Raw genomic sequence first — 26,228 nt, 5'->3', positions numbered from 1 at the left:
CAACGTATTCTGAATGACTTCAACACAATATTCGTTGGCTAAGTAAAGGTCAAGTGATTAAACGTTTTTGGCAAATAAAATAAGAAATAACTACCTTCTTATAAAATCTGAATATCCAAGAAGCAATAAATCATTTGGAGTTCCTGGCAAACGAAAAAAGTATGTAGGCTGTGGCTTTCCTGAAAGACATTTTACAACACTTAAATGTGCTCAATACCGAACTACAAGGAAATAAGAAATTAATATGTGATGTGATACAAAGTGTGTCCTGGTTCCGCCGATAAGCTCGATATTTTTAAAACAGACATTGCATGTCAAGAACTGATTCACTGTCCAATAACTCTTGAACAGAAGAATAACCAGAAATAAAAAAAGAATCAGAAATAGACATTTCAATATTCTTAGATTTCATTGAAGGTCTTAAAAAGAAATTCGCAGAAAGATTTGAAGATTTTGCAGAGGTAGAAAAGTTGCCGGCATTCTTAAAAGAGCCTTTTGAAGTTCCTTCAGCAGGGAAGTACACTGATGTTGCTGCGAATTTGTTCTTCATTTCAAATCTCTTGCTCCAAATGAAGATTATAGACTTACAGGAAGATAATTTGTTGCACATACATAAAACTGCATCCACATAAGAATTTTGGAGTAAACATTTTCCAGAGAAATATAAAATTTGCAAGAAATTGGCCATTTACTTTGCTATGTTAGGCTCTTATATGTTGGTGTTCGTTACTTTCATCTCTTCAAGTGATTCTGTTGCTGCGTTAATTATGTTATTTTTGAGTTTTCCTCATATTTACTCGATGTTATCGTTTTCTAATATTTTATTCCCAGCGATCTTTTCTGATAATTATTATTTTACATAATACTAGGCTATGGTCGCTACATACATCTGCTGAGTTGAGGCATCTTACGTGCAGTGTGAAGTATTAGGATAATAATTCTTATTTTTCATAATACTAGGCTATGGTCGCTACATACATCTGCTGAGTTGAGGCATCTTACGTGTGGTGTGAAGTATGGCTGTATATCTCTATTGGTTATAATTTAATCTATCATTGATCTTTGTGCACGGGTATTATTAAATGAATATTTGTGTTGATCTTTGTTCTAAGTTCGTTATTCGTACAAAAGTTTATCATAAGTTCTCCATTCTCATTTTTAACATTTTCGTTATGTTTTTGTTTAATTCTGGGTATTACTGGATTGCCTATTCGAGCATTAAAATCCCCCAATATTATCATCTTCCCTCTGACTTGATCTTCATGTCCTCCTTCTCCGTTCTTATCTTTACTATTACAATCCTTTCTGATATGTATTGGCACTTTTTGATGTGATTTTATAAATGATAGCCAATATTCTAGTTTGACGAGATACATAAGAACCATAGTTTATTGCGAATTTTCGTGACACTTTTTGATAATAAAATAACTAAAATTTATAGCAAAAGTAAAAATCCTAAGATTTCTTCATGTTCAAAACCAAAATTTAAATTCCTACATAAATCTGTGCCTTTTAGATTCACCATGTCGGTCAATTCATCGTCTGCACTTTTTGCTTTATTCGTAATTGTTACCGTATGCATTTTTAGGAAGTTATTTCATTATTACTTTGACGGAAAAGATTTGATTTCACGTTTAGGGCTTTTTACTAAACGAAATATATATAAGCGAGTTGTAGAGGCAGAATACTAGAAATCGAATCTTAACCGTCTTTTCTAATTAAATTTAATTTAACCGCAAAGGCACCTTTTTGTTTAAAATAGAAGATAGAAATTCAGAACCGTCTAGTTGGTATTCTAAACATCGAACTAAGATAAAAGTTTGAAATTCCATGTAGAACAATTACAGTGTTATATTGTTGCAATGTGTTTTAGTTAAAAAATATAACTTTGTCTGGTACGAAGCCAACGTCAAAAAATACATTTAGCTGCCTTCAATTTTTCTAAGTATCTTGTTTGGTTTCTTATGATGACGGATCTACCAAAACTTTAAATAAAGTATATAGCTAATAGTCAATATACTTGTTCGTGTGATTCTTTTTAAATTCGTTACAACATAAAAAAAGTTGTAAATATAGTTAACACCACACCGTTCCAATAAATTTCACAGTATGTATAGATTTATAGATATGTAGCTTATAAATTTCTAGCTTACCAGAAAATGCTATTGAACTAAATACTCCTCTTTCTGATATAGGCGACCATAATGATATCAAATTATGAATAGATGGGTAGAAAAATCCCTGAGAAAGTCCTTGCAAACATCTACACAACATAACTCCATAGGAACCCATCCAATGAGCAAAAAGAGGTAGAAGGCAGCTTAATGTAGAGTTAATAGTCATCGCTATTAGAAGAAACCATTTGGTACCATATATTCTTCCTACATTCCCTGCAATTACTTGAAGCCAAAGGTAACCCCACAAAAAGGATGATAACATTGTACTCTGATTATTCCAATCATATACCTTAAAAAATATATTTATATGTTAACAAGATGTTATTATCAACAAAATCAGGCAACTATACAGTATAAAAAGTAACATTATATATACGCATATATATATATATATATATATATATATATATATATATATATATATATAAATATATATATATATATATATATATATATATATATATATATATATTTATATAATATGCATATTATAGGTCGACCCTCCCAAAGAAAACTGTCTCTTTTTTTTTCAATTTTGAGTTATTACCATAAACAGATTTCATGATACCGAAATTTCTTCCAAATAATACTATAATAACTCAAATCTTAATATGGACAACACAATATACATTAATGTAAATGTAGTATCTCAATGCTCTCTGTACTTTACCGCGAAGAAAGTAGTATAGTATTCGCTGTAAATTTGTGAGAAGGACCGAGATCACAAACCATACATACTCTGTATGTACGTACAGTCTGTCCCAAAGCCTTCTTTCAGTGCGTCACTAATTTTGACGTCATATAGGATTTTAAGAATGTCGAGAATTATTGCATGACATTTTAGTTAAATCTGACAGTTGCAGGATTGTAATCGGCTAAATGTGAAAAGATTATTTTTTTAAGATGTGAAATGTGAATTTTTTTTTTACTTTACATATTAGAGGTCCCGTCCTGTATAAAAAATTTTATTGCGCATTATATTGGAACGGCATTTTGTCATAATTGCTATTCTATACATTCCAAAGAAAGTGCTTAATTAGCTAAGATTTATTTATGGATTTATTATTATTTATTACAAACACTATGGAATTGGAATGTTTGTTTATTAAAAATAACGCTTCCTCCTATAGAATCTTTTAAGAGTTGACTGCGAGATAAAAAAAATTTACTGGCAATTGCAAGGCATCAAAGCAAACATTCCTGTGATAAAATAGCATCGATTGAAATCAGTCATATTCGGATAAGTAATTTTCGGAAAGTTTCTGTGGCAGCCATTAGTTTAATTTTGTGAAGATTTATCATAAAATCGTGAAAATAGTTTAAATAGTGAGTTATTCTACTAGATTGGGTGTGCAAATGAAAGAGTGTTATGAAGTTTAGGTAAAAAAACAATGGACCGTTTAAATAATAAAGCAGTTGATTTTTGAGTTAATCTACCAGTTTCGGTATGCAGATGAAATAGTGTTAATGGAGTTTGGTTAAAAAACAAGATACCGAATGTAAGTTTATGTAAATAGTTTAAATAGTGAAGCAGTCGATTTTTGAGTTAATCTACCAGTTTCGGTATGCAGATGAAATAGTGTTAATGGAGTTTGGTTAAAAAACAAGATACCGAATGTAAGTTTATGTAAATAGTTTAAATAGTGAAGCAGTCAATTTTTGAGTTAATCTACCAGTTTCTGTATGCAGATGAAATAGTGTTAATGGAGTTTAGTTAAAAAACAAGATACCGAATGTAAGTTTACCTTCTTTTTTTATGAATAACAAAAATGAATATTATATTTCAAACAATCCACAATCTGATTCATTAAGATCAATGATTACAGGGGATATGTGGCTGGCATCAATTATATCTTATATTTTAATAAAATGTGGTTCTAAAAAGAACTGTTTTAATACAAATGAATATCTTCTAATTGAAAATAATTTAATAATTTTAATATTAGGCTTTGTTCTTTCTCGGTATATCTCGGCATATTTAAAATATTTTTATGACAATAAATACAAAATTAAATTTTCACTGTAAAATGCCTGAAAATACTAACCTGGAATGACAATTATCATTTTATCAGTTTACATTGTCATAGTACTGTAACTATTGAGACCATCTGCGTCAAATTATATTCATGCGCATCATTGATTTGATATCTATTTAGCGCATTCTAAACTCCAACCAATTATATATCGGTAAGTAGAATTCACATTAATATGCAAATACCCGTGAACGATACATAATTTTCTAAGTTCTATGTATAATAATCACAGACTTACGTTTTTTTCTGTCACTTCTAGCTTAATGCGTTAGAGAGAAACCCTTCTTTCAGTGCGTCATAGTTGATCGAATTCTCTCTAACGCATTAAGCTAGAAGTGACAGAGAAAAACGTAAGTCTGTGATTATTATACATAGAACTTAGAAAATTATGTATCGTTCACGGGTATTTGCATATTAAAGCGAATTCTACTTACGGATATATAATTGGTTGGAGTTTAGAATGCGCTAAATAGATATCCAATCAATGATGCGCATAAATATAATTTGACGCAGATGGTCTCAATAGTGACAGAACTATGATAATGTCAACTGATAAAATGATAATTGTCATTCCAGGTTAGTATTTTCAGGCATTTTACAGTGAAAATTTAATTTTGTATTTATTGTCATAAAAATATTTTAAATATGCCGAGATATACCGAGAAAGAACAAAGCCTAATATTAAAATTATTAAATTATTTTCAATTAGAAGATATTCATATGTATTAAAACGGTTCTTTTTAGAACCACATTTTATTAAAATATAAGATATAATTGATGCCAGCCACATATCCCCTGTAATCATTGATTTTAATGAATTAGGTTCTAAATCGGATTGTGGATTGTTTGAAATATAATATTCATTTTTGTTATTCATAAAAAAGAAGGTAAACTTACATTCGGTATCTTGTTTTTTAACTAAACTCCATTAACACTATTTCATCTGCATACCGAAACTGGTAGATTAACTCAAAAATCGACTGTTTCACTATTTAAACTATTTACATAAACTTACATTCGGTATCTTGTTTTTTAACTAAACTCCATTAACACTATTTCATCTGCATACCGAAACTGGTAGATTAACTCAAAAATCAACTGCTTTACTATTTAAACTGTCCATTGTTTTTTTACCTAAACTTCATAACACTCTTTCATTTGCACACCCAATCTAGTAGAATAACTCACTATTTAAACTATTTTCACGATCTTATGATAAATCTTCACAAAATTAAACTAATGGCTGCCACAGAAACTTTCCGAAAATTACTTATCCGAATATGACTGATTTCAATCGATGCTATTTTATCACAGGAATGTTTGCTTTGATGCCTTGCAATTGCCAGTAAATTTTTTTATCTCGCAGTCAACTCTTAAAAGATTCTATAGGAGGAAGCATTATTTTAAATAAACAAACATTCCAATTCCATAGTGTTTATAATAAATACTAATAAATCCATAAATAAATCTTAGCTAATTAAGCACTTTCTTTGGAATGTATAGAATAGCAATTATGACAAAATGCCGTTCCAATATAATGCGCAATAAAAATTGTTATACGGGACGGGACCTCTAATATGTAAAGTAAAAAAAAAATTGAATTCTTAAAGTTTTTACTTCACATTTTAAAAAAATAATCTTTTCACATTTAGCCGATTACACTCCTGCAACTGTCAGATTTAACTAAAATGTCATGCAATAATTCTCGACATTCTTAAAATCCTATATGACGTCAAAATTAGTGACGCACTGAAAGAAGGGTTTGGGACAGACTGTATGTATGGTCTGTGACCGAGATACAGCTATACGTTTCAAGCGAATAAAATTGTAGGTTATGTTAAATGTCGTTTCACTAAGTGAAGTACTAAAGAGAACCTTGTTTATTGTTATAATAATTTATAATAATGTCGCAGAGAACTAATCGAATTTTGGGATTACTTGTTAATAATAATACACAAATAGCATCAGGTAAGTTGCTATCATTATATTTATTTGAGTATCTGCTTAAATCTGAATGTTCTACATAGCATGGACAGTAAAAAAGTTAATTTTAAAGAAACAATCTAGGTATTTAATCATTTAAACGTTTTTTTTTTTCATTTAAATTTTTTTATTTTTTCTTTTTTAGAAAACGAAAATGAAAGTAACGACTATCATGCCGTTGGCATTGATACCAATATATTTCCTTCTGATTATTCCAATGATAATCCAAACTGTGTTTCCTCAGGATCAAGGAAAAATCTAGGTATTTAGTTATTTAAACGTTTCTTTTTTTTTCTATTTAAACTTTTAATTTTTTTTTGGAAAATGAAAGTAACGACGACAATCATACCGTTGACATTGATACCAATATATTTCCTTCTGATTATTTCGATGATGATCCGAAATATGTTCCCCAAATTTACAAGACAATGTTCTTGAATACGCTTACGATTTCTGAAACTTTTGTTAGCACTGCATTAAAAAAAAATTAGTGAAGCTAGTACCATAGAAGCAGATAAGAGAGGAAAAAATAATAGTAGACCGCACATGATTTCGGATAGTGTAAAAGATAAAATTGTGGAACACATAAAAATGTACCTTATCGTTATACAAGGAAGAACTCAAAACGCATGTACTTATAAGGGGGCTTAAACACATTTGTGATGCACCGAATGTACGTGGAATATGCTAAACTCAAAAAATGGGATGCCATCGCTACAGTAAGACAATACAGGGATACACTAAACTCACAATTCAATATTGCATTTTTTAAGCCCAAGAAAGATCAATCAGTGTTTAGTATGCAGTGCTTATAACAATACAGATCCGGGGAAAAATCCAATCAACGGAAGAAAATTACACTAGCCGTGATTTAAACAAAGGGTGTGTTAGAAATCTGACTAATAAGGAATTGTCAAAAAGTGATAAATCGTTTTTAACAATATGCTTCGATTTGCAGAAGATATTAGTAACGCCCAAGTCAGAGGTAAGTAACTTTTATTATAAGAGTAAGCTTATAATTTTTCTATTTACGACTTAAACGGATAATAATCATGGATATTGCTACGTATGGCATGAACAAATATCAAAAAGGGGGCCGAATGAAATAGCAAGCTGTTTTTGGCATTTTTTAAAAGGTGCAAAACAAGATAGCATTCGAAAAGTCGTGTTATATCGCGACCATTGCGGAGGGCAAAACCGCAATCGTTTTATTTTTTCGATGTTTTCTCATGCATCGGTGACTTTGGATCTGGAAATAACCCACCGTTTCCTTGAGATGGATCATACCCAGAACGAAAATGACAGCATGCACGCTATGACAGAAGTTGCAAAGAAACGACATTCGAATACTTATACTCCTGACCAGTGGATTAGCCTCATAAAGGGGGCAAAAGTTACTTCCCCATAGTAAAGATTGAAAGAAATGTCTCGAGAAGACTTTTTTAGTTTTAAACCAATGGTTTAGAAACAAAACTGGAAGAAAACTGACACTACGGAGGTGGTAAAGATAAGCACAATTAGGGAAATTAACTTTAAACCGAAGAATTCTTATAAAGATTCTTACAGTTTTGCAGAAAATTACAAAGAATTCGACATTGCAACATCAAACTTACGTAAACCCCAAAAATATAAACTACCACGTTTATACCAAAGTCTTTTACCAATCGACAGTAAAAAATTAAATGACCTATTAAGTCCATAATAAATTTGATACCAGCAATGTACCATGGGTTTTATAACTCTCTGCGGCCTGCTAGTGAAGACATTCTACCAGAGTGCTTTACAGATCAAGAAACTAGTTCTGAATCTGAACAGTAGCGGTGTATTGTACTGAGCAATAAAGTAATCGTAAATTATTACTATAATTAGTGTCGTAATGTCATTATAAACAAATTGTTACAAATAAAATATGTGTTAATGTTTATTTAAAGGGGAATAAGCCACAATTAAAGGTTAAAGTACGTTTATTGACGTTTCCATTTCCACTTCGGAAATCGTTCTCAAAATACAAACATTAGTAAATTAAACAAATTTTTGTTTTTTTGTTACTTAGTGAAAAATTCTTCTAATAATTTAATTTTATCTGACTCATTTGTATTGACAATTCAGACATACATTATGTCTTAACCTTTTTTTAAAAAACAAAACAAAACAAGATCTCAATTATGATTAGGTATGTATCTACTCTCAAAAAAATAGTGCTAACTGTCATATGTCAATACTAAATCTTAAAACTTTAAGAATAATTAATATGACATCTATGCCACACCCTAACATTAAAAATTATATATTTATTACAATTTGTTAACTTGTCATGAAAGCAATTATTGATGGAAAATGTCTCTCTTTACTTTAAAAGTTCAACAAAAAAGTTACCTGAATTTCACTAAATGTTATATATATTAAATGTTATATATGCTATAATAGCCTGGACTGACTTAAGACAAACAAATTGAGGATGGAAGCTGGGCACTGGATGCAAACTTTGAAACTCGGCTTCTTAAAAACTCAGACACCATGGAACCATGTGAGTATCTTTCAAATTTGTTGGAAACGCCGTTTTACAAATCCCTCAGATGAGAGACGGCTCGAAACAAAACAGTGACTACTCTTGCGAAAACTGACACATTTCATACGAGTATAATTCACTTTTTTTAACAAATTTGCCGGTTCCTTCAACCTACCCACGCCTCGTCTGCTTTCTATAAAATCTTTCCCAAACCTCCGTAACTACACATGTTGCACAATTAGCTGCCACAATACTACACATTTTCCCATGAAAAAAGGCAAAAAACGAAAATCCATTACGAATTTGAAGCTAAATTCATAATCCAATGAGAGTGATTTCATAATCCTCAAATATCATTTACCTCTCCGCATAACGTTCCCATCAACCCAAGTAGATATTTATTTAACGCGCAATATTAAGCGGAAACGATCAATAGAAATACCGAAAAAATACGCATCTGTGATATATCAACAAACTTTAAAATGTGTTTATTATTAATCTCGGCGACGCAAAAAAGGATTGAAATAATATTTGGGTAAAATCCGTAAACTAATTTTCGAAACCAAAATTTTATTATCAGATGTCGCTATTTGCGTCTATGCGAAGCCATGTTAGAGTTGCTTTCTAAGACAGAAAAGATTTATTTTCCTCTTTCTTTTTGTCTTTTCCTTAATATTTGGGTGTTTAAACATACATAATGAGTGGAAATGCTACAAAAGTAATAGTATAACAAGTCACTAAAAAGATATTTCAGCCCTTGTTTAATAGATGACGCGATAAACCTATGGTCACACTATCGCATAGGTCTAGTTTGTCTCTATACTTCGTTTAATATCAACATTTCAAGATAAAGTCGATGTAAACAGCTTCAGTCACGTGATCGTTGGGATGGTGTCGTATACTGTCGCAAATCTACACTGTTTTCAACATCTTACCTTTGCGAAACAGAATTTTCCTCGATGGCTGCTTTAAATACCAAATATAGATCGCAACTAAATATACAAAAAGAATTGAGAGCGTTTATTTCAATATTACACCCTGTTTTGATAAACTTTGCTCGGCAAAAACAGGCCCAAGGAAGTCACTAATATATATTACTATCGGTCTTAAACATCTTTTTAAGAAAGGCAAAAGGCTTATTGTTTGACACATCGGCTCCAAAGATGGATTTGTGGACTGCTTTTGTTTGAATCCAACAAAATGGGCACTACCATGAGACTTGAATTTAAACCCTTTTGAATAGTGGTTGCAAAGGGTACTGTCAACTTACTTTAACTCAATTTGAAGTTATTGTTTTAGATAATTTGTCTTACCATAGCAGAAAATACAAAAAAAATACCAACCAGTGCTATGCGAAAACCTGATATTCAAGAATGGTTGAGACAAAAAATATTATGTTTACTGACGACATGGTCAAAGCAGAATTACTAACATTACTAAAAAATTTCCTACAAAACAAAACTATGTAATAACGGAAATTCTTAAGTCATTAAGTAGATTTATGCTTCGATTGTCAACTTACAACTGTGAGTGAAACCCCTCTGAGCTAATATGTGCACAAGTAAAGGGTAAAGTTATGACTAACATTATAGTAATAATTATAGAATAATATATGATATATGACTATTTTTTAATGGCTTGCAATATACTAATTAGCTGAGCTTTTTAAAGTGAATAGAATAATTTTTAGATATTTTCATTCCTTCTTCGTGCTCCGATTGGAATATATCTGTAGTAAACGAAATAGGGCAGTTTTTCTTTTAATAATGTAATTAATCTTATTTTCCTAACTTACGCCAATAGATGAGACCCTTAAGCTAGCGGGGAGAAAGGAACGGAATCCAATTTAACCTAGGTAATATTTTTGTACCCATTTTTCACTAATTTATTACCACCCTAATAATGTTTCACCACCAAACCAGAAGGGGAGCGATTCTGCTGGCTTAAGGTTCAAGCCAGCAGAATTAAAAAGAAAACTTTTTGCCGATTGCATATTTTTTCACCCATTTTTCACTAATTTATTACTACCCTAATAATTTTTCATCACCAAACCACCCTTCAGGGGAGCGATTTTGCTGGCTTACGGTTAAAACTAGCAGAATTTAAAAAAAATATATTTATGATATACCAAAGTATTTTGCTGGGTTTTTACGAATTTATTACCACCTTAGTAATTTTCACCCCTTAACTACCCCTTATGGAAAGTCAATATTTCTGTTAGATTAAAATTTAAGGGGAAAAATTATTTTTTCTCAAATTTACTGTCCTCTACTTATAACTGAAATAAAAAAGTATTTTTTAAGTTTTTACTAAACTGTTACCACCGTGATAATTTTGCACCACTAAACCAATCTTATTTGGAAACGTTCCTGCTTGCTTAATATTTGAACAAGCAAAATTAAAAAAAAAACATTTTTGAAATTCCACAATGTTATGCTAGGTTTTAACGAATTTATTTCCACCCTAATAATTATTCACCCCTCAACTGCCTATTATGGGAAGCCAATAATTCTGCTAGGTTGAAATTTAAGGTGAAAAAATATTATTTTACAATTTTACTCTGTGTTCTGTTAATTTTATATTAAACTTTGTTCACCTTGATAATTTTTCACCCCTAAACCAATTTTATATGGAAACGTTCCTGCTGGCTTAATTAATAAAAATTATTTTTGAAATACCACAGTGTTCTGCTAGGTTTTTACGAATTTATTACCAAACTAGTAATTTTTCACCCTCAAATAACCCACGTGGAAAGTTAACAATTTTTAGCTAAAAATTTAAGGCGATGAAAAATCAATTTTTACAATTTTACTGTACTCTATCAATCAATAATTCTGTTAAGTTAAAATTTATGGCGAAAATTCTTTTTTATATTTCACTGTACTCTACTTACATATAATTGAAATAAAAAAGTGATCTGGTAAGTTTTTGCTATACTTTCATCACCTTGATAATTTTCACTAAAGCAATCTTATTTGGAAACGTTCCGCTAGCTAAATATTCGAGCCAGCAGAATTAAAAAAATATTTTTGAAGTACTAATAATGTAATTTTTCACCCCTTAACTACTCCTTGTGGGAAATCAATATTAAGCTATTATGCGGAAGCTGGGCTAGAAGTAACAAACAGAAAGCAGAACAATTTGCAGATCATTTAGAAAGCATGTTCAAATCCAACGACAATGATGGTTAAGAACTGAGATGGGAAGAACCATTCCAAACTGAAGAAAGAATAACGTTGACATCATTTAGAGAAGTATCATTAGAGATAAAAGAGAATATAAATCCTAAGAAAGCTCCGGGATATGATCTCATAACAGAAGAACTATTAAAAAATCTACCAAGAAAAGCCATAGTTAAGCTGACACACCTAATAAATGCTGCTTTTAGATTGAGATTTATGTTCCCAGACTCTGGAAAGTAGCCGAAGTCATTATGATCGCCAAACCAGGTAAACCTCCTAATTAAGTGACATCCTATCGACCAATATCACTCCTTCCGGTGATGTCAAAACTATTTGAAAAACTACTATTTAAATGGGAATAAGCCACAATTAAAGGTTAAAGTACGTTTATTGACGTTTCAATTTCCACTTTCGGAAATTCAAAAGAAATCAAGAACGATTTCCGAAGTGGAAATTGAAACGTCAATAAATTTACTTTAACCTTTAATTGTGGCTTATTCCCATTTAAATAGTAATTACTTAATTACTTTAAAATGCCACAAGAAAATAGCTTCAGAACAATATTTGAAAAACTTCTATTGAAAAGATTAAAACCAATAATAGAAAGCAAAAATCTTATACCAAATCATCAATTTGGTTTCAGTAATTAACATTCCACTATAGATCCAGTTGACAGACTAACGAATATAATAAAAAAAACATTATAAAAAAAGAAAGTCTGCTCTACAATCTTCTTGGACGTAGCACAGGCGTTTGATAAAGTCTGGCATGAGGGTTTAAACTATAAACTAAGAACGTTCATGCCTAAACAGAACTCATAAATCTTAAAATCATACATTGCGAATAGATATTTCAGAGTAAAATAAAAAGAAGCGTACACCGACAAGAGAGATCAAAGCAGGCGTGCCACAAGGGAGTGTCTTAGGTCCGGTCCTGTACCTATTGTATACGTGTGACAATCCAGAGCTAAAACAAAACACTATTGCCACCTTCGCGGATGATACAGCCATACTAGCGATAGGAGACACTAGTGAAGAAACGACTGATAAGTTGCAACTATCAGTAAATAAAACACATAACTGTACCACAAAATGGCGAATAAAATTAAATGAGACTAAATCAGCACACATCAACTTTACAAATAAAAAAATAGAAAATTTCCCAGTTAGAATAAATGATACCCAAGTTCCTTATGCAACATCAGCAAAATTCTTGGGCATCACCCTAGACGCGAAGCTGCGCTGGAAAGTCCATGTCAAAAAGAAAAGAGAGAAGCTTGATATTGGATATAAAAAATTGTATTGGCTGATTGGAAAAAATTTAACATTATCCATTCATAATAGATTATCCACCTACAAGCAAGTACTGAGGCCAGTATGGGTATATGGGATATGGGTGCCAACTCTGGGGCTGTACCAAAGCTAGTAATCTACATATTATCTAGACATTTCAAAACAAAGTACTGAGAAACGTTGTTGATGCTCCTTGGTATATCCGTAACAGCAACCTCCACCAGGACCTGAGTATGGAAACTGTAATCGAAATAATCAAGAGAACAGCAGCAAGTCACGAGTAGAAAAAATATTACGTAGGTTAAATTGGATATCGCTCATTTGTCCCTGCTAGCTTAAGGCTCATCCAATAGATGAGTAGTGCGATGGAAGATAAGACGTAACCGCACATATTGACTCCTACTAGATTGCATTAAGACGCCAGAAGGCCAAAACATGCATACATTTTAAATTATTTATTTTGAAATAGTATTGTGAGTATTTTTTAAGTTAGTTCACGGGATGACTCTCGTTGAGAGTTTTCTATAGCTGACTTACAATAAATTCACTTTTATACATACAGTAATTTACATTATCTAATGATTTGTCATCTTCCAAGTAAAGCAATGAATGTCTAGATCATCTATTCTACATTAACTAATACCTAGTTGACGCTGTCAAGTATTACAGTTTTAATCACAGTAAGGAGGACTATCTTTGTAATCTCTTATCATCAAGACATATGACTGTCGCTTGATAACACCGTCGCCTTTCTGGGAAACTCAATATTATGATTTTACTTTAAGTTTATTATTTGTCTTTACTTACTGGAACATCGGGATTTGCAGTGGTGGTTTTGTTTAAGTCTGTCATAGCAACCATGGCCATAGAAAGTTGTGCGCGCATACCGATGATGACGGTTGTAAGTAAAAAAAGAAGTCCGGCTTCAACATGACGGATACCCAACTTTGATACTAAAAGAAGTAACTTTAATTAATAATTACAATATACGCCTTCTAAAACTAATGCTAAAAAATACATAAGTATAATAAAAATTTAATAAAAACATTAACATTCAAATTCGTTTCATTTAAGGACTCGATGGCAAGACTGATTAATTACAAGACATGATTAATTACTATTTAAATGGGAATAAGCCACAATTAAAAGTTAAAGTAAGCTTATTGACGTTTTCAATTTCCACTTCGAAAATCGTTCGCAAAATCGATATTTAGAGTCTAATAAACTTACTTTAACCTTTAATTGTGGCGTATTCCCATTTAAATAGTAACTACTTTAAAATGCCACAAGACAATAGCTTCAAAACAATAGCAAATATGATTAGTTATACATTTAATTAGTTAAAATGCTCCAAAAGGTTATTATGGTACTGCTGACAAGTAGTATTCCCTTCAATAACTTCTCTAATTAGATCATTCAGGAAGGAGATTATTTAAGCCTTAAAATAAATACTATCAAAACGAAGATAATGATTATTAGTGAGAGAAATACTCCATTACCAGGCATAAAAAAGTATGTCAAAATGGAGAACTTGTGAAAAAGTTTAAACACCTAGGTTACTGGCTAACATCGTAACCAGTCATTCATCATCAATTTACGGTTATGTTTCGTTTACTGCCCTGTTTACTAAGTTCTCTGAAAGGGCTGTGAGACATGTAAATATGTAAATACACATAAAAAAATCTTTATACCTTGGCTTTGTTATCAGAAATTTTGGATCAAAGCTTTTGAAATCTCGAATGGACAATAGAAGATAAGATGGATTTTTTTAATGGACCACCTTACCTTCAATTTTTTTAATGGACCAAGTACGTATTTATAGTGCCAAGTAAACAAACAATAAATAAAATTAAATAAATAATAATAAATGTAAAATAAAATTATTAAGATCTAGTGATACAAAAAAACGAAACAAAATATAAATAAAGGTAAAATAAAGGTATTAATAATGCAAATAAATAGCTAGCAACTTAATTATATAGTAGAAATAAATATATACCTCAGATTTTCGATGATATTGAGGATTTTTAAAATTCAAAGGAAAGAATTGGTAATGAATATACTATAAATGTATAAAGAACACGAAAAATTGTAAATGCATAAATAATTATTATTACCTATTGTGCCTGGCTTCATTTTTTATAGTTGTTTTATGAACTTCACTTAATTTTTGAACGGTTTCGTTTTACATGCCCAGCGCTTCCAAAACCACTTGTAATTTAAATCGATAATATTCAATTAATCAGTTAAGGTTTTTTTTTTATTTTGATAACAAAAAAATCAGTAATGATATCTATACAGAATAATTTACATAAGTAGAAGATCTTGAAACCAAAAAAACTGTCCCTTCACAATAACGACATATCTTTTTCCCTTATAGAATCGCTTTCGCCAGTCGAATTAGTTTATTATTTATGTAATTTCTACCTATAGACCAGAGAAATCACCAAATAAAAAGCTTTTTTCGAGACACTCTTTGATACACTTATCTAACAACTACTTTTGATAAATGTGGTGATAACAATACGTAATAAACAAAATATGCCAAAGATTATACATAATTTTTTACTTTAAACAATATTATATTAACAATATAAAATCACTGTTTGATTTAAAATACTAAAGGCAAATATCGGCAAATTATATGGAAAAAAGATATAAATTTACTGAAAAATTATAGAAAATAAAACTTTAAAAAAAAACTTTAAAATAAAACTTATAAAGATATTTTTGTTAATTTGTTGCTTAATTATTGCAAAATCGATTTTTTAAAAATTCTTAATAACTGCTTTAAAAATGCACAAAAAACTTTAATTTTGCGTGATAATAGGGACAATATTTTACATGTATTCAGCTATAAAAAGTTCAACAACTTTCACTTCTTGAAATTTTTTTTTTTTTAATTAACAAAATCGCATCAGCCAAATTGGCTATTAGCGAAACAAGAATAGTGAACAATAATTTGTATTACATTTATAATGTTAGTTTAGATAGCATTTAAAACGTTAATTGAGCTTAAGAAACTTTTTGTTTGAAATATTGTACTGTAGACCTAAAATATCACTAAGTTTGTTTGGTATATTGTACAACATGCGCTTTGGCGTTAGTGCTGGACATTTCTCTAATATATGTTTGGTTGTTAATTTTTCATCACAGTTGTCACATCTTGGTTCTTGTTTGTTGGAGAACACGTAGCTATTAGTTATTCGCGTATGACCCAGTCGGAGTCGCGTTAATATTACCTGGTCTCTCCGACTTGTTGGTAATGTGGGCCAGGGTTTTATCGATTTTTTAACATCGCATAGCTTGGCCGATGACACTTTCCACTTTTCTTCCCACATATATCGCACTTTATATTTAACCGCCGCTTTCACGTCCGCACTCGTAAATGTTTTAGTACACTCCGCACTATCACTACTTGCAGCTTCTTTTGCAGCATTGTCTGCCTGTTCATTTCCTGGGATTCCAATATGGGATGGTATCCAGAATAATATAATGTGTTTTCCATTCAGTTGAGCTGTGTGGATTTCTTCTTTTATCTTGATGACTAAAGGATTACTTGGATAGACATATTGGATTGACTGTACGGAACTTAGATAGTCTGTGAGTATAATATAATTGGTATTGTTGGATTTGTTGACAGCAATGGTGGCCTGGTACAGAGAATATAGTTCAGCAGAGTAAATGGAGTACTCTGAAGGGAGTTTATATTTATTTGTCGATGTTGGGGTTATGACTGCAGCACCAGTACCTTCATTTGATTTAGATGCGTCTGTGTATATATGTGTATAATCCTTGTAGTTGTGAAGCATATCGTTGAACGCAGATTTGATTAACTGTGTGAAATAAATGAGGCGGGTTAGGCACTGAGGGCTCTTTATTTGCCATGGAGGAATTGAGGACGATTGGGAGGAAAAGCATTCTGGGAACGTGTAGTTTAAATAATTTAAATAGCTTCTAATCCTTGCGTAGAAAGGTTTGGCAGTTCTTGGCTTATTTATGAAGAGATTTGGGAATTTTTCTGTAAAACAATTGTAAATAGTAGGGTTTTTTGGGTTAGACCTGATTTTTGCGGCGTATGCTACACTTAGATAAAGTCTTCTGTCTTCTAAGGACGGTTTACTAACTTCACAATAAATACTTTCGATTGGTGTTGTGCGAAAAGCTCCAGATATTATACGTAAAGATAGGTTGTGAAGACTGTCAAGTTTTTTTAGTAGTGTCTTAGTGGCTGTAGAATACACAGTAGATCCATAATCTAATTTTGATCTGATTAATGTTCTGTATAACATTAAAAGTGTTTGGCGATCCGCACCCCATTCTTTATTGGCCAGAGTTTTTAGAAGATTTAATCGCTTATGACAAGATAAGATCAAATTTGTTATATGAAGTTTCCAGCTTAGAGTTTCTTCGAATTTCATGCCCACGAATTTTATTGACGTTACACGTTTTAGGTTCTCATCACATAGTCTTAGGTTGGGGGTGTGACAAAATATATTTTGTATATTTTTACCTTTGCAAAAAACTACAAGATCATCCGCGTAGACGCGTGCTTTTATAGGCGATTTTAGATTTTTGAGAATATCATTGATTGCCACTATAAAGAGAGTAGGACTTATAATCGAGCCTTGAGGAATGCCATTTTCTGGATACATTATCTGATGTTGTGTTGTTTGTCCTAACTCTGAAAGCTCTATTTTGAAGAAAGTTTTAAATAAAGAAAAAACAGTGACCTTGGATGTTCCATCTATGTAATTTTTTTATTAGATAATCGTGCCAGGCTGTATCGAAAGCTCTTGATATGTCAAAGAAAACCGCTAGAGATTAGTGCGAATGCTTCAGAAATGTCACTTTCTAAATCTATGATATTATCTATGGTTGACCTTTGCTCTCTAAAACCACTTTGTTCTGGAATAATTAAATCTTGTCTCTCCAGGTGCCATCTTAGTCTAATTTTAATAATTTTTTCTAGTAACTTGTTTTAATACTATTAGGTTTTTGTATAGGTATAACAGTGGATTCATGCCATTTTTCTGGAAATTTGTGCTGTAGCCAAATAATATTAAACAGATTTAGAAGTTGTTTGTGAGCGCTATCTTGAAGGTGTTTGATAAAAATACTAGGAATATCGTCGGCACCAGCGCTAGTTTCTTTGAGATTTGATAATGCTTCTGTATACTCTAATTCAGAAATGGGTAAATTTAACGGTTCACCTGTGTTAGGTATAATGCTCATTTCCTTATTTTCTTCTTGCTGTTTGTAATTAATAAAAGATTTTTTATAATTAGTATTACTGGATCGGTTTTTGTATGTTAGCAAGGATTTTGACAATCTCAGTATTACTAGTAACTGCCTTTCCATTTATTTCAAGGCTTTTAATATTCTGATTGCTATTTAATCCGGATATTCTTCGGACTTTGTTCCATACTTCAGTCATGGGAGTTTTTGCATTTAACGTTGATACATATTCAGTCCATGACTGGCGTTTAGCATTTCTAATTGTCTCTTTGGCTATAGCACGTTGTTTTCTGAATTCAATTTTATTCTCAACAGTTTTGTAGCGCTTGTATTGGTTAAAAGCTCTTTTGCTAGATTCCACCGGTGTTTTGCATTCGTGATTCCACCATGGGACAGGGTTGCGTTGTTTTATGCATGTGGTCTTTCCTATTGCTTTTTCTGCTGCTTTTGTGATAATGGTAACAAGGTTCTCTAGTGTCTCTTCTATATTTGGGGTACTTTTAAATGTGGTCATACTGCTTTCGATTAAATTGGAAAAAAGATTCTAGTTAAGATTTTTTAAATTCCATTTTGGAGTAAATGTCGGTCCACCTTGGTTTTTGTTATTATGAATAAAAAGTGGATAGTGATCACTATTGTATAAAAAGTCGAGCCTATCCCAGGTGAGCTGTGGGGTCGGACCTGGTTCGCATATCGTAAGGTCTATACATGAAGATTCACCGTTCTGTATATTGAATCTAGTGGGCCTGCCGTCGTTTAAGATTGAAAGGTTGGACTGTTCTAATATCTCTTCTAGCAGTCTTCCCCTAGTATTTATAGTAGAAGAGCCCCATAAAAAGTTGTGGGCATTAAAATCGCCCAAAATAAGTCTGGGTTGGGGAATTTGTTGTAATAGTTCAGTTAATGCTTCTGAGTCGACTTGCGTTGATGAAGGTAGGTATAAGTTACAAAAGTGGATATTTGGACTTGAGTTAAGTTTAATGCAAATTGCTTCTAAATTAGTTTGGAGAGAAATTTCAGTGGTTTCAATTGACTTTTTTACAAAGATAGCTACTCCGCCGCTGGCTTTTTCTTGGCTAGTTCGATTTTTGCAGTAACTTTTAAATTGTTTTAAAGCTTGTATTTTTTCATTTTTGAAGTTAGTTTTCTGAAGACAAATTATGTCTGGATTGTATCTACCCAGAATTATTTGGAGCATCGGAAGGTTATTGTAAAAACCGTTAATGTTCCATTGCAAAATTGTAGAGAAGCCCGTGTATAATAAATAAAAACTGAAACTTGGGATTGTTACAGAAGTTTATGACTCGATCCCTGAGATAACTCGCTTTCAGTCTCTGATGTCTCACTATCCGAGTAGGTCATCTGTAAATGTATCAGTAGTTTCTTTCTTATTTTTGTACATCTAGATTTATTGGATCTTTGTTTGAAGTAAGGGTATATTGCTGTTAGCATTTTCACTAAAGCTTCTAAATCGTTAGTGTAGTTTTTTATGGCTGACTGGATCCTGTGCACCATAAACATTTTCAAATAGATCGGAAATTTGATTAAAATCAAGAATAAATGGAGGGTTTTGCTCTCAGATGAATGCCTTGGCCAGTTCCATGAGTATGTGAGTTGGTGTCTTTTCCTTGCTTTTTTTTGGTTTTTTGGATGGAGCATCATTTGGTTTAACAAACGGGTCTAGACTAAATCAGCATCTTGCGCTGGAGGAGGTGTGATTATTTCTTCCAAACTGCGTTTTGAGCTATTTTGTGTAGACTGGGTTGTATCTATATTGATGATTGGTTGTACGGTTGGAGTTTTTGAGGGGTTAGTTGGAAGTATTTGGGTAGGTGTGGATTGCGAAGATGTTTGAGAGTGAGGAGTTTGGTTATAATTTTAAGAAACTGATTCTTGGGTTGTTTTGCAATTTGCTGCAGTATGGCCTTGCCTTTTACATGAAAAACATACCAAGGAATCTTGTGACAAAAAAATCCTATAGTTGGTGTTATCATAATTTATTAATATGGATTCAGGTATTGAGGAAGGTGGTGGTGTGATAAAAATTTGTCGTCTAAAACTATAAACGTGGCTGAATTCCGGCAAACCGGCACTTATCTTGAGAAATGACATGGGAGACATGGTTTTAAGGCCCAATTTTTCAATTTCTTGAGTTAGTAAAGCATGCGGAATGGTGGGACAAACATTTGACAGAATAAGTCTTTCTGCTGGAGTGACGAGTTTGCGTGCTTGGACTCGTTGATTATTAATTTCGATAAACCCTCCATACTTATTTATAAAATGTTCAACAATGTTTTTGTTTGCAAGGTACATACACACTCTTTTGTTAGAAAGCCGTGAGGAAGATAGAATATTTTTGGGCTCGATCAACATTCCTAGTGGAATCAAGTAATCTTGAAGTTTTAGGTTTTCAATAGCTGGGAATATAATAGCTTGATCTTTGGTAGGAAATTGTTGTTCAATCACAGCAGATGAATAAGTTTTAGTATGGTTTTCCTTTTGGGAGCTTCCGTAGTCAGAAGTCCCGTCAGTGGATTTAACATCTTTTCTTTATAATTTAAAATTTAATTTAGACCTGAAATACGGACCTGTTTTACAACAGGCAATTTTATCATGTCGTTATAGATAACGAATAAACTTGTTTGGAGTTTTTATATCGACGAAGTCGACTTATCATAAATACAATAAATTCCTGTGAAATGACTCTGTTTTATATAATTTTAAAGAGTACTTACAGGATGGAAGAGAACACACTCTTATGCACTTATATTGATAAAATAAAAAAATTTTAATCAATAACTACTATATAAATAACAGTTTTTGTTTGGAGCTGACAAATTCGCACTAATTAGTATACCTGTCAGGACCGACTTCTTGAAATTGTTTATCGCAGAAAGCTTTTATCTACAACGTTATTACGCCTCAACTATTAGGTCTTCATAAATTCTAAAAGCACCAAACTAAAGAGAAAGCCTTATTTTATCAAATTAAATAATTTAATGATTACATAAAGTATGTTAAATATTGTAAAATAGGTTTAAAAAATTCTGTGATTTTAAGCTTATAAACATTTAAAATAACTCATCACAACGCATCAAGATATAGAAAGGTAATTTTTTTTATTTAAAATGTCGGCATTTTTACACGAATCTTAAAACAAAATTCAATGTCCTACGATCCTCAGAACCCAAGTTAGCAGTTTTTTTTTATTTCTCGGTTTTACTATTTCAAAAACCTAATTACTAAATTCAAAATAAATGTCGCAATAACTCTGGTTCTTATAAAAGAAAATTAATGTTTTTGTTTATTTGAGGTACTGTAACGATACGATCGTTAATAATCTAACATTTCGAACGTTAGCAAAATCACAGTCAAATAATCAAACCGAATCCCTACGATAGCTACTAATTTGCCGCCGTTGAAGTAGGCAACTTACTGTCATCGAATGCCGTAGTCTGTGGACTAGTACGCATTTCGATGCGCATCGCCCCGCCTCGAATTTTCCCATTGGCTCTTGACCTGGAAATCCCTATATATCGCTCGAACAGCGCATATAAATATTGGCAATTTTCAGGTCAGCCAAGTCCTTCCTGCATTTATTTTCCATACTCTGTGGCTGAGAATTGTTTCAACTTAACTTGACTATTTCGACGAATAAATTGTCATGTAACAAATATCTTGCCTTTTTCAAGGCAAGACACAGAAGATAAATATTTTCCAAGTCCATATCCCGAAAATGGACTTAAGTAGAGGAGCTCTCGACAGTATATTCGAAGCCCCCTACAGAGCACCCGGAGACACCGACCGAAGGTGGTTAGACCCTTATTTGTTCCTTCTGGACATTCTAAAATTCTGGTCATTTTTGGAACAGAACGTTCTGAAGAAAGGTTGTGGAGTTTAATTGCGGCGGGCAGAATCTTATGAAGGAAGAGAGTTCAGTTATTTTTTTTTTTTTTTTTTGGAATGGAATGAGTTTTTAGTTACAAGAAGTTATTTAGCTTATGCGCAGTCGAAGTTATGTTGTTTTATGAAAAATAAAACTTTCAAAAGATTCTGGTGAGTTACCACAATTTACATGTAAATTTATGTACTTTCTCACCTTATTAAAAATATCCAACAATCATTCTTATATCCTCACTTTATATAAATTGTGACGTGCGCGCATTTTTATATTAAAAATACTATAGATTTGATTTTAAAATAAAAATTAATTTTTGTAAAATCTATTGTTTAAAGATATTATTTATAACTATAATACATACATATTTAGGTTGCTTATTATGTCATAATCTTTTCTGCTTAAAATAATAGAAGAAAAGTAAAATTTTGCAAGATAAATATTTGTTATTAATTTGTCATTAATTTTTTAAAATAATAAACTTTTTGCATATAATCCAAGTATTATAAATATGAAGAATGGTCTGGTGTACTTCTGACCCGAGATCATCGTTATAACCAATACTAAGAATACCGCGACCCAATAACTAACAAAGGATATATTTTCTTCTTTGATGGTTATTTTCACTTTATTTAAAAGTTAGAACAACTTTTTCCTTTGCCAATTTTGTTAGTAATTTTCAAAATTTATTAAATATAAAATAGAATTTATTCATCATTTACATTTTTATTATTATTGTGTATGTATGTTTAATTACTTCATTTTGATTATCATTATATTTTCTTAAAATGGTTTTAAATAATGGTTTAATCAAAAAGTGATATATGTTTCTAATTCTGGGGGTAGAAGCATAGCTTTCTTATTGTCTAAGCACGGAGCGATGGTTTTTAATTGAATTTATTGTATTTTATTCGATTCGGTTTTACATAATTTAATTTATATAAATTTACTTAATTTTATTTTATTGTATTATATGGTATACATATGTATATTTATACAAATATTTTAAAATCAAAATTACCCAAACATATCCGTTATTTCTCGAGTTATTTAAAAAAGTTTAAAAACAGTTAAATGACGTCTTGTGAAATCGATACAAAATCGATATAATGTTTAACGGTTTTTTTTGTCATGTATCTTACTATAACATACTCCTGATTTTGAATAGATAAATCTTGATTTTCTGATGTGAAGCTTTCTAAATCGCTAGAATCGTTGCAAATCTCTTCACTAACATCACTGTTGGAAATAATGTCGTCATTAAAGACTTGACGTTTAACTTTTTTAGGCTTTAAAATAAGCCTCCTCTTTTTCTTCTGAAAGTGTTTTTTAGCCAATCTTTCTTTATGCTGTTTCTCTGTGGCGTCTTTTATGGGGGTATCTGTTATTAGGGCTGACTGTAGCTTCTTTTTGTTTTTCCTAAAAATCGACGTACAAAAACCAGTTAATTAAACGTATCGTTTCAAGAACCAAACATGATTGACTCATAGGTTGAAATGTCAGTAGTTCAAAGTTCTTTATTTAGATGGCGTTAGGATTTTAGATCTAAACTAACATAAAGCTTTAAATTATTTTGTAATAAATCATACCTTAAAAATATTATTAATATTAATTATTAATTAAAGAGCTTGGAAGGTGAAGGTGTTATGTTACATTTTCTTGAAAATTGGGATATCTATGTGGATGAAGGCGTTATGTGTTATTATTTCTCATAGCACTATCTCCCATTCACTTCTAGCCATTACTTAGTATTTATTCAGTTCTTCAAAATGTTTGGAGGGAGAAGGTGCCATGTGTCTTCAGCATGCACATAACACCTTCATCCACTTAGTCACTGTGCTTTGTTGACGTTGTAAAATAAAGTGCAAGATGAGAAGAAGTAAACAAATATTATAAATGGCTCTTTAACAGGCAAAAGAAGACAGTTATGAAGGTAGCTTGATGAAATAACTAACCTAAAATAATATACTACAGTAAATTACCATTAAAAATAAATTAAAATATTGTTTTTCTCACATCAAAGGTGTTAAAAGTTAAAGTAGACAATATTTTATCAAATAACAAAATAAACGCAATGTTATAATTATTATCTTATAGAACAATGATATAGACTACTATATTTGTTTGGTTTTAGGTGAAAATGAAGATGTCAGTTGCATTTTCGACGATCCATCAAGTGATGAATATGTACCGGACTCAGATATCGTTAGTGATAGTGAGGATAATGGTGATGATGATTATACAAGATGTGCTCGCATTTCCTCTTCTAGAAGGATTCTTTTTTGCCGAGATAAAACTAATTTTCTAAAATCCCCTTCAACAAGTACAAATTCTACAGCAAAAATACATCCACAGTCTGATGCGGAAAGTGATGTGGTAAACCTACAAATTCCCATTTCAATTACAAACAGTAGGTGTGTTGAGGATAGAGTGGTGAGTAGCCATGGACGTATAAACACAGATGGACTCAGTTATTTACATAAAAATGTGAAGCCAAAATTATTTGACTAGGTCACATTCTCAGCACCTTCAAATGTTGTCACATTTTTTTATTAAAATATCTTATTCACGTATCGCTGAAAATATTAGTATATTTATTTTAAACTCTACAGGTGCTATCAAACCAAAATAATAATTTATTATATTAATATATTTAATTGTAATTATAACATCAAATGTGCACATAGTGTGCATATCATTTAATAATAACGTATAACAGATATCAACCAATTATTTTATATGTAGAAGCACTGAAACCTATTTATTAATGGCAACAGTGTTTACATTTCTCTGTCTTATGGCTCTACGTCAAACTTCAAATGCTGTTCCATGTCATGTCCATGTTTTGTTTACTTTTTGCCCAAGATGAGGAAAAGTTGTTTTTCGATATTTTGGCTGTATTTTAAGTGATATTTGTAAATAGTGAAATAAACAAATTATAATAATGGTGCTACAGTTTTGCATTTGCAAAAAAAACGAAATATTTACATCCCAATGTCTCATTTAATTTGTAAGTACTGTTTGTTTACATTATTTAAGATGAGGAACTGAGGAAGCCTGTGTGTTTACATTTTAAAATATGTCTTTCATAGGCGTACCATTGGGTTTATTCATATTAATTAATGTATTGAACAAGATATTAGTTCATGAAATTAGTATAGGCATTTTTAAATTGTAAGTAGACATCATCTGATTAAAAAGATCTGTTTAGTAGCTTTTTAATTTAATATTTCTTATGAATTAACAATAAATTAGTGAAATGAATAAAACTCATTTATTTTTCTATGTAGGTTTCCAAATAATATTGATTAATGATGAAACTTACTCTAAACTTCAGAGAACAGAGAAAACAGTATAGAAAAACCTTTCAAAAGCACCCTTTTTGGTTATTTAAACTTGTAAGGAAGCTGAAAAATATTTCAGATTTTTTAATAAAACTATAAATATCTACAACAGACTAGTTAAAAACCTTATGAATATTTTGATTAATAAATCCATACAAAATGTCCCAAAATCAATCTATGAGCATTTTGGCGACCATATGTATGATGAAGATGCAATCGATGGTCACTCTATGCAAATTTTAAAATTGGTTCTTGAGAAATATTTTAAAATTGGAATTCATCATGAAACGTTCATGAGTTCATCATACCATTTTTACTTTAATATTTCTGTTCGGTAAATAGCTTTCCAATAATTTATACATTTTCACGCCTACTTTTTAATAAGTAGGTATATTTGCAAATAATTTTATGTCAAATGCCAGCAAGAGCTTTGGAATGATCAATAAATAATTTTGTAGCAGAAACCGGGGAACTACTACGTGGAATCTATTGATATTGTATTAAAACAAATTTGTCACAATTTGAAAAAATATGTTTTAACACATTATCAATAAATAGGTATGTACTTAAAT

At 31.2% G+C, this 26,228-nt stretch overlaps 1 protein-coding gene across 2 annotated transcripts in view; it reads right to left on the bottom strand.

The window, feature by feature from the left end:
* The window catches only part of LOC140443427 (sialin-like), a 73,957-nt gene that overhangs the window by 34,804 nt on the left and 12,925 nt on the right, over positions 1-26,228 (bottom strand). Inside the window, exons 1-3 of one of the 2 annotated variants that reach the window (XM_072534680.1) lie at positions 15,294-15,548; positions 13,984-14,129; positions 2,154-2,466 (exon numbers count right to left, since the gene is read on the bottom strand). In XM_072534680.1, the coding sequence (XP_072390781.1) occupies positions 2,154-2,466; positions 13,984-14,129; positions 15,294-15,312 (478 nt within the window). In that variant the 5' untranslated portion in view covers positions 15,313-15,548. Of the gene's footprint in view, positions 1-2,153; positions 2,467-13,983; positions 14,130-15,293; positions 15,549-26,228 lie in introns of those variants that run through there. The other variant, XM_072534681.1, reaches the window with a different exon arrangement.

Source organism: Diabrotica undecimpunctata, chromosome 6 (genome assembly GCF_040954645.1).
Source record: "Diabrotica undecimpunctata isolate CICGRU chromosome 6, icDiaUnde3, whole genome shotgun sequence".
NCBI classification, from domain to species: Eukaryota; Metazoa; Arthropoda; class Insecta; order Coleoptera; family Chrysomelidae; genus Diabrotica; species Diabrotica undecimpunctata.
The sequence above is the reverse complement of the archived record's forward strand: the minus strand, read 5'-3'. Positions and strand labels throughout refer to the sequence as shown.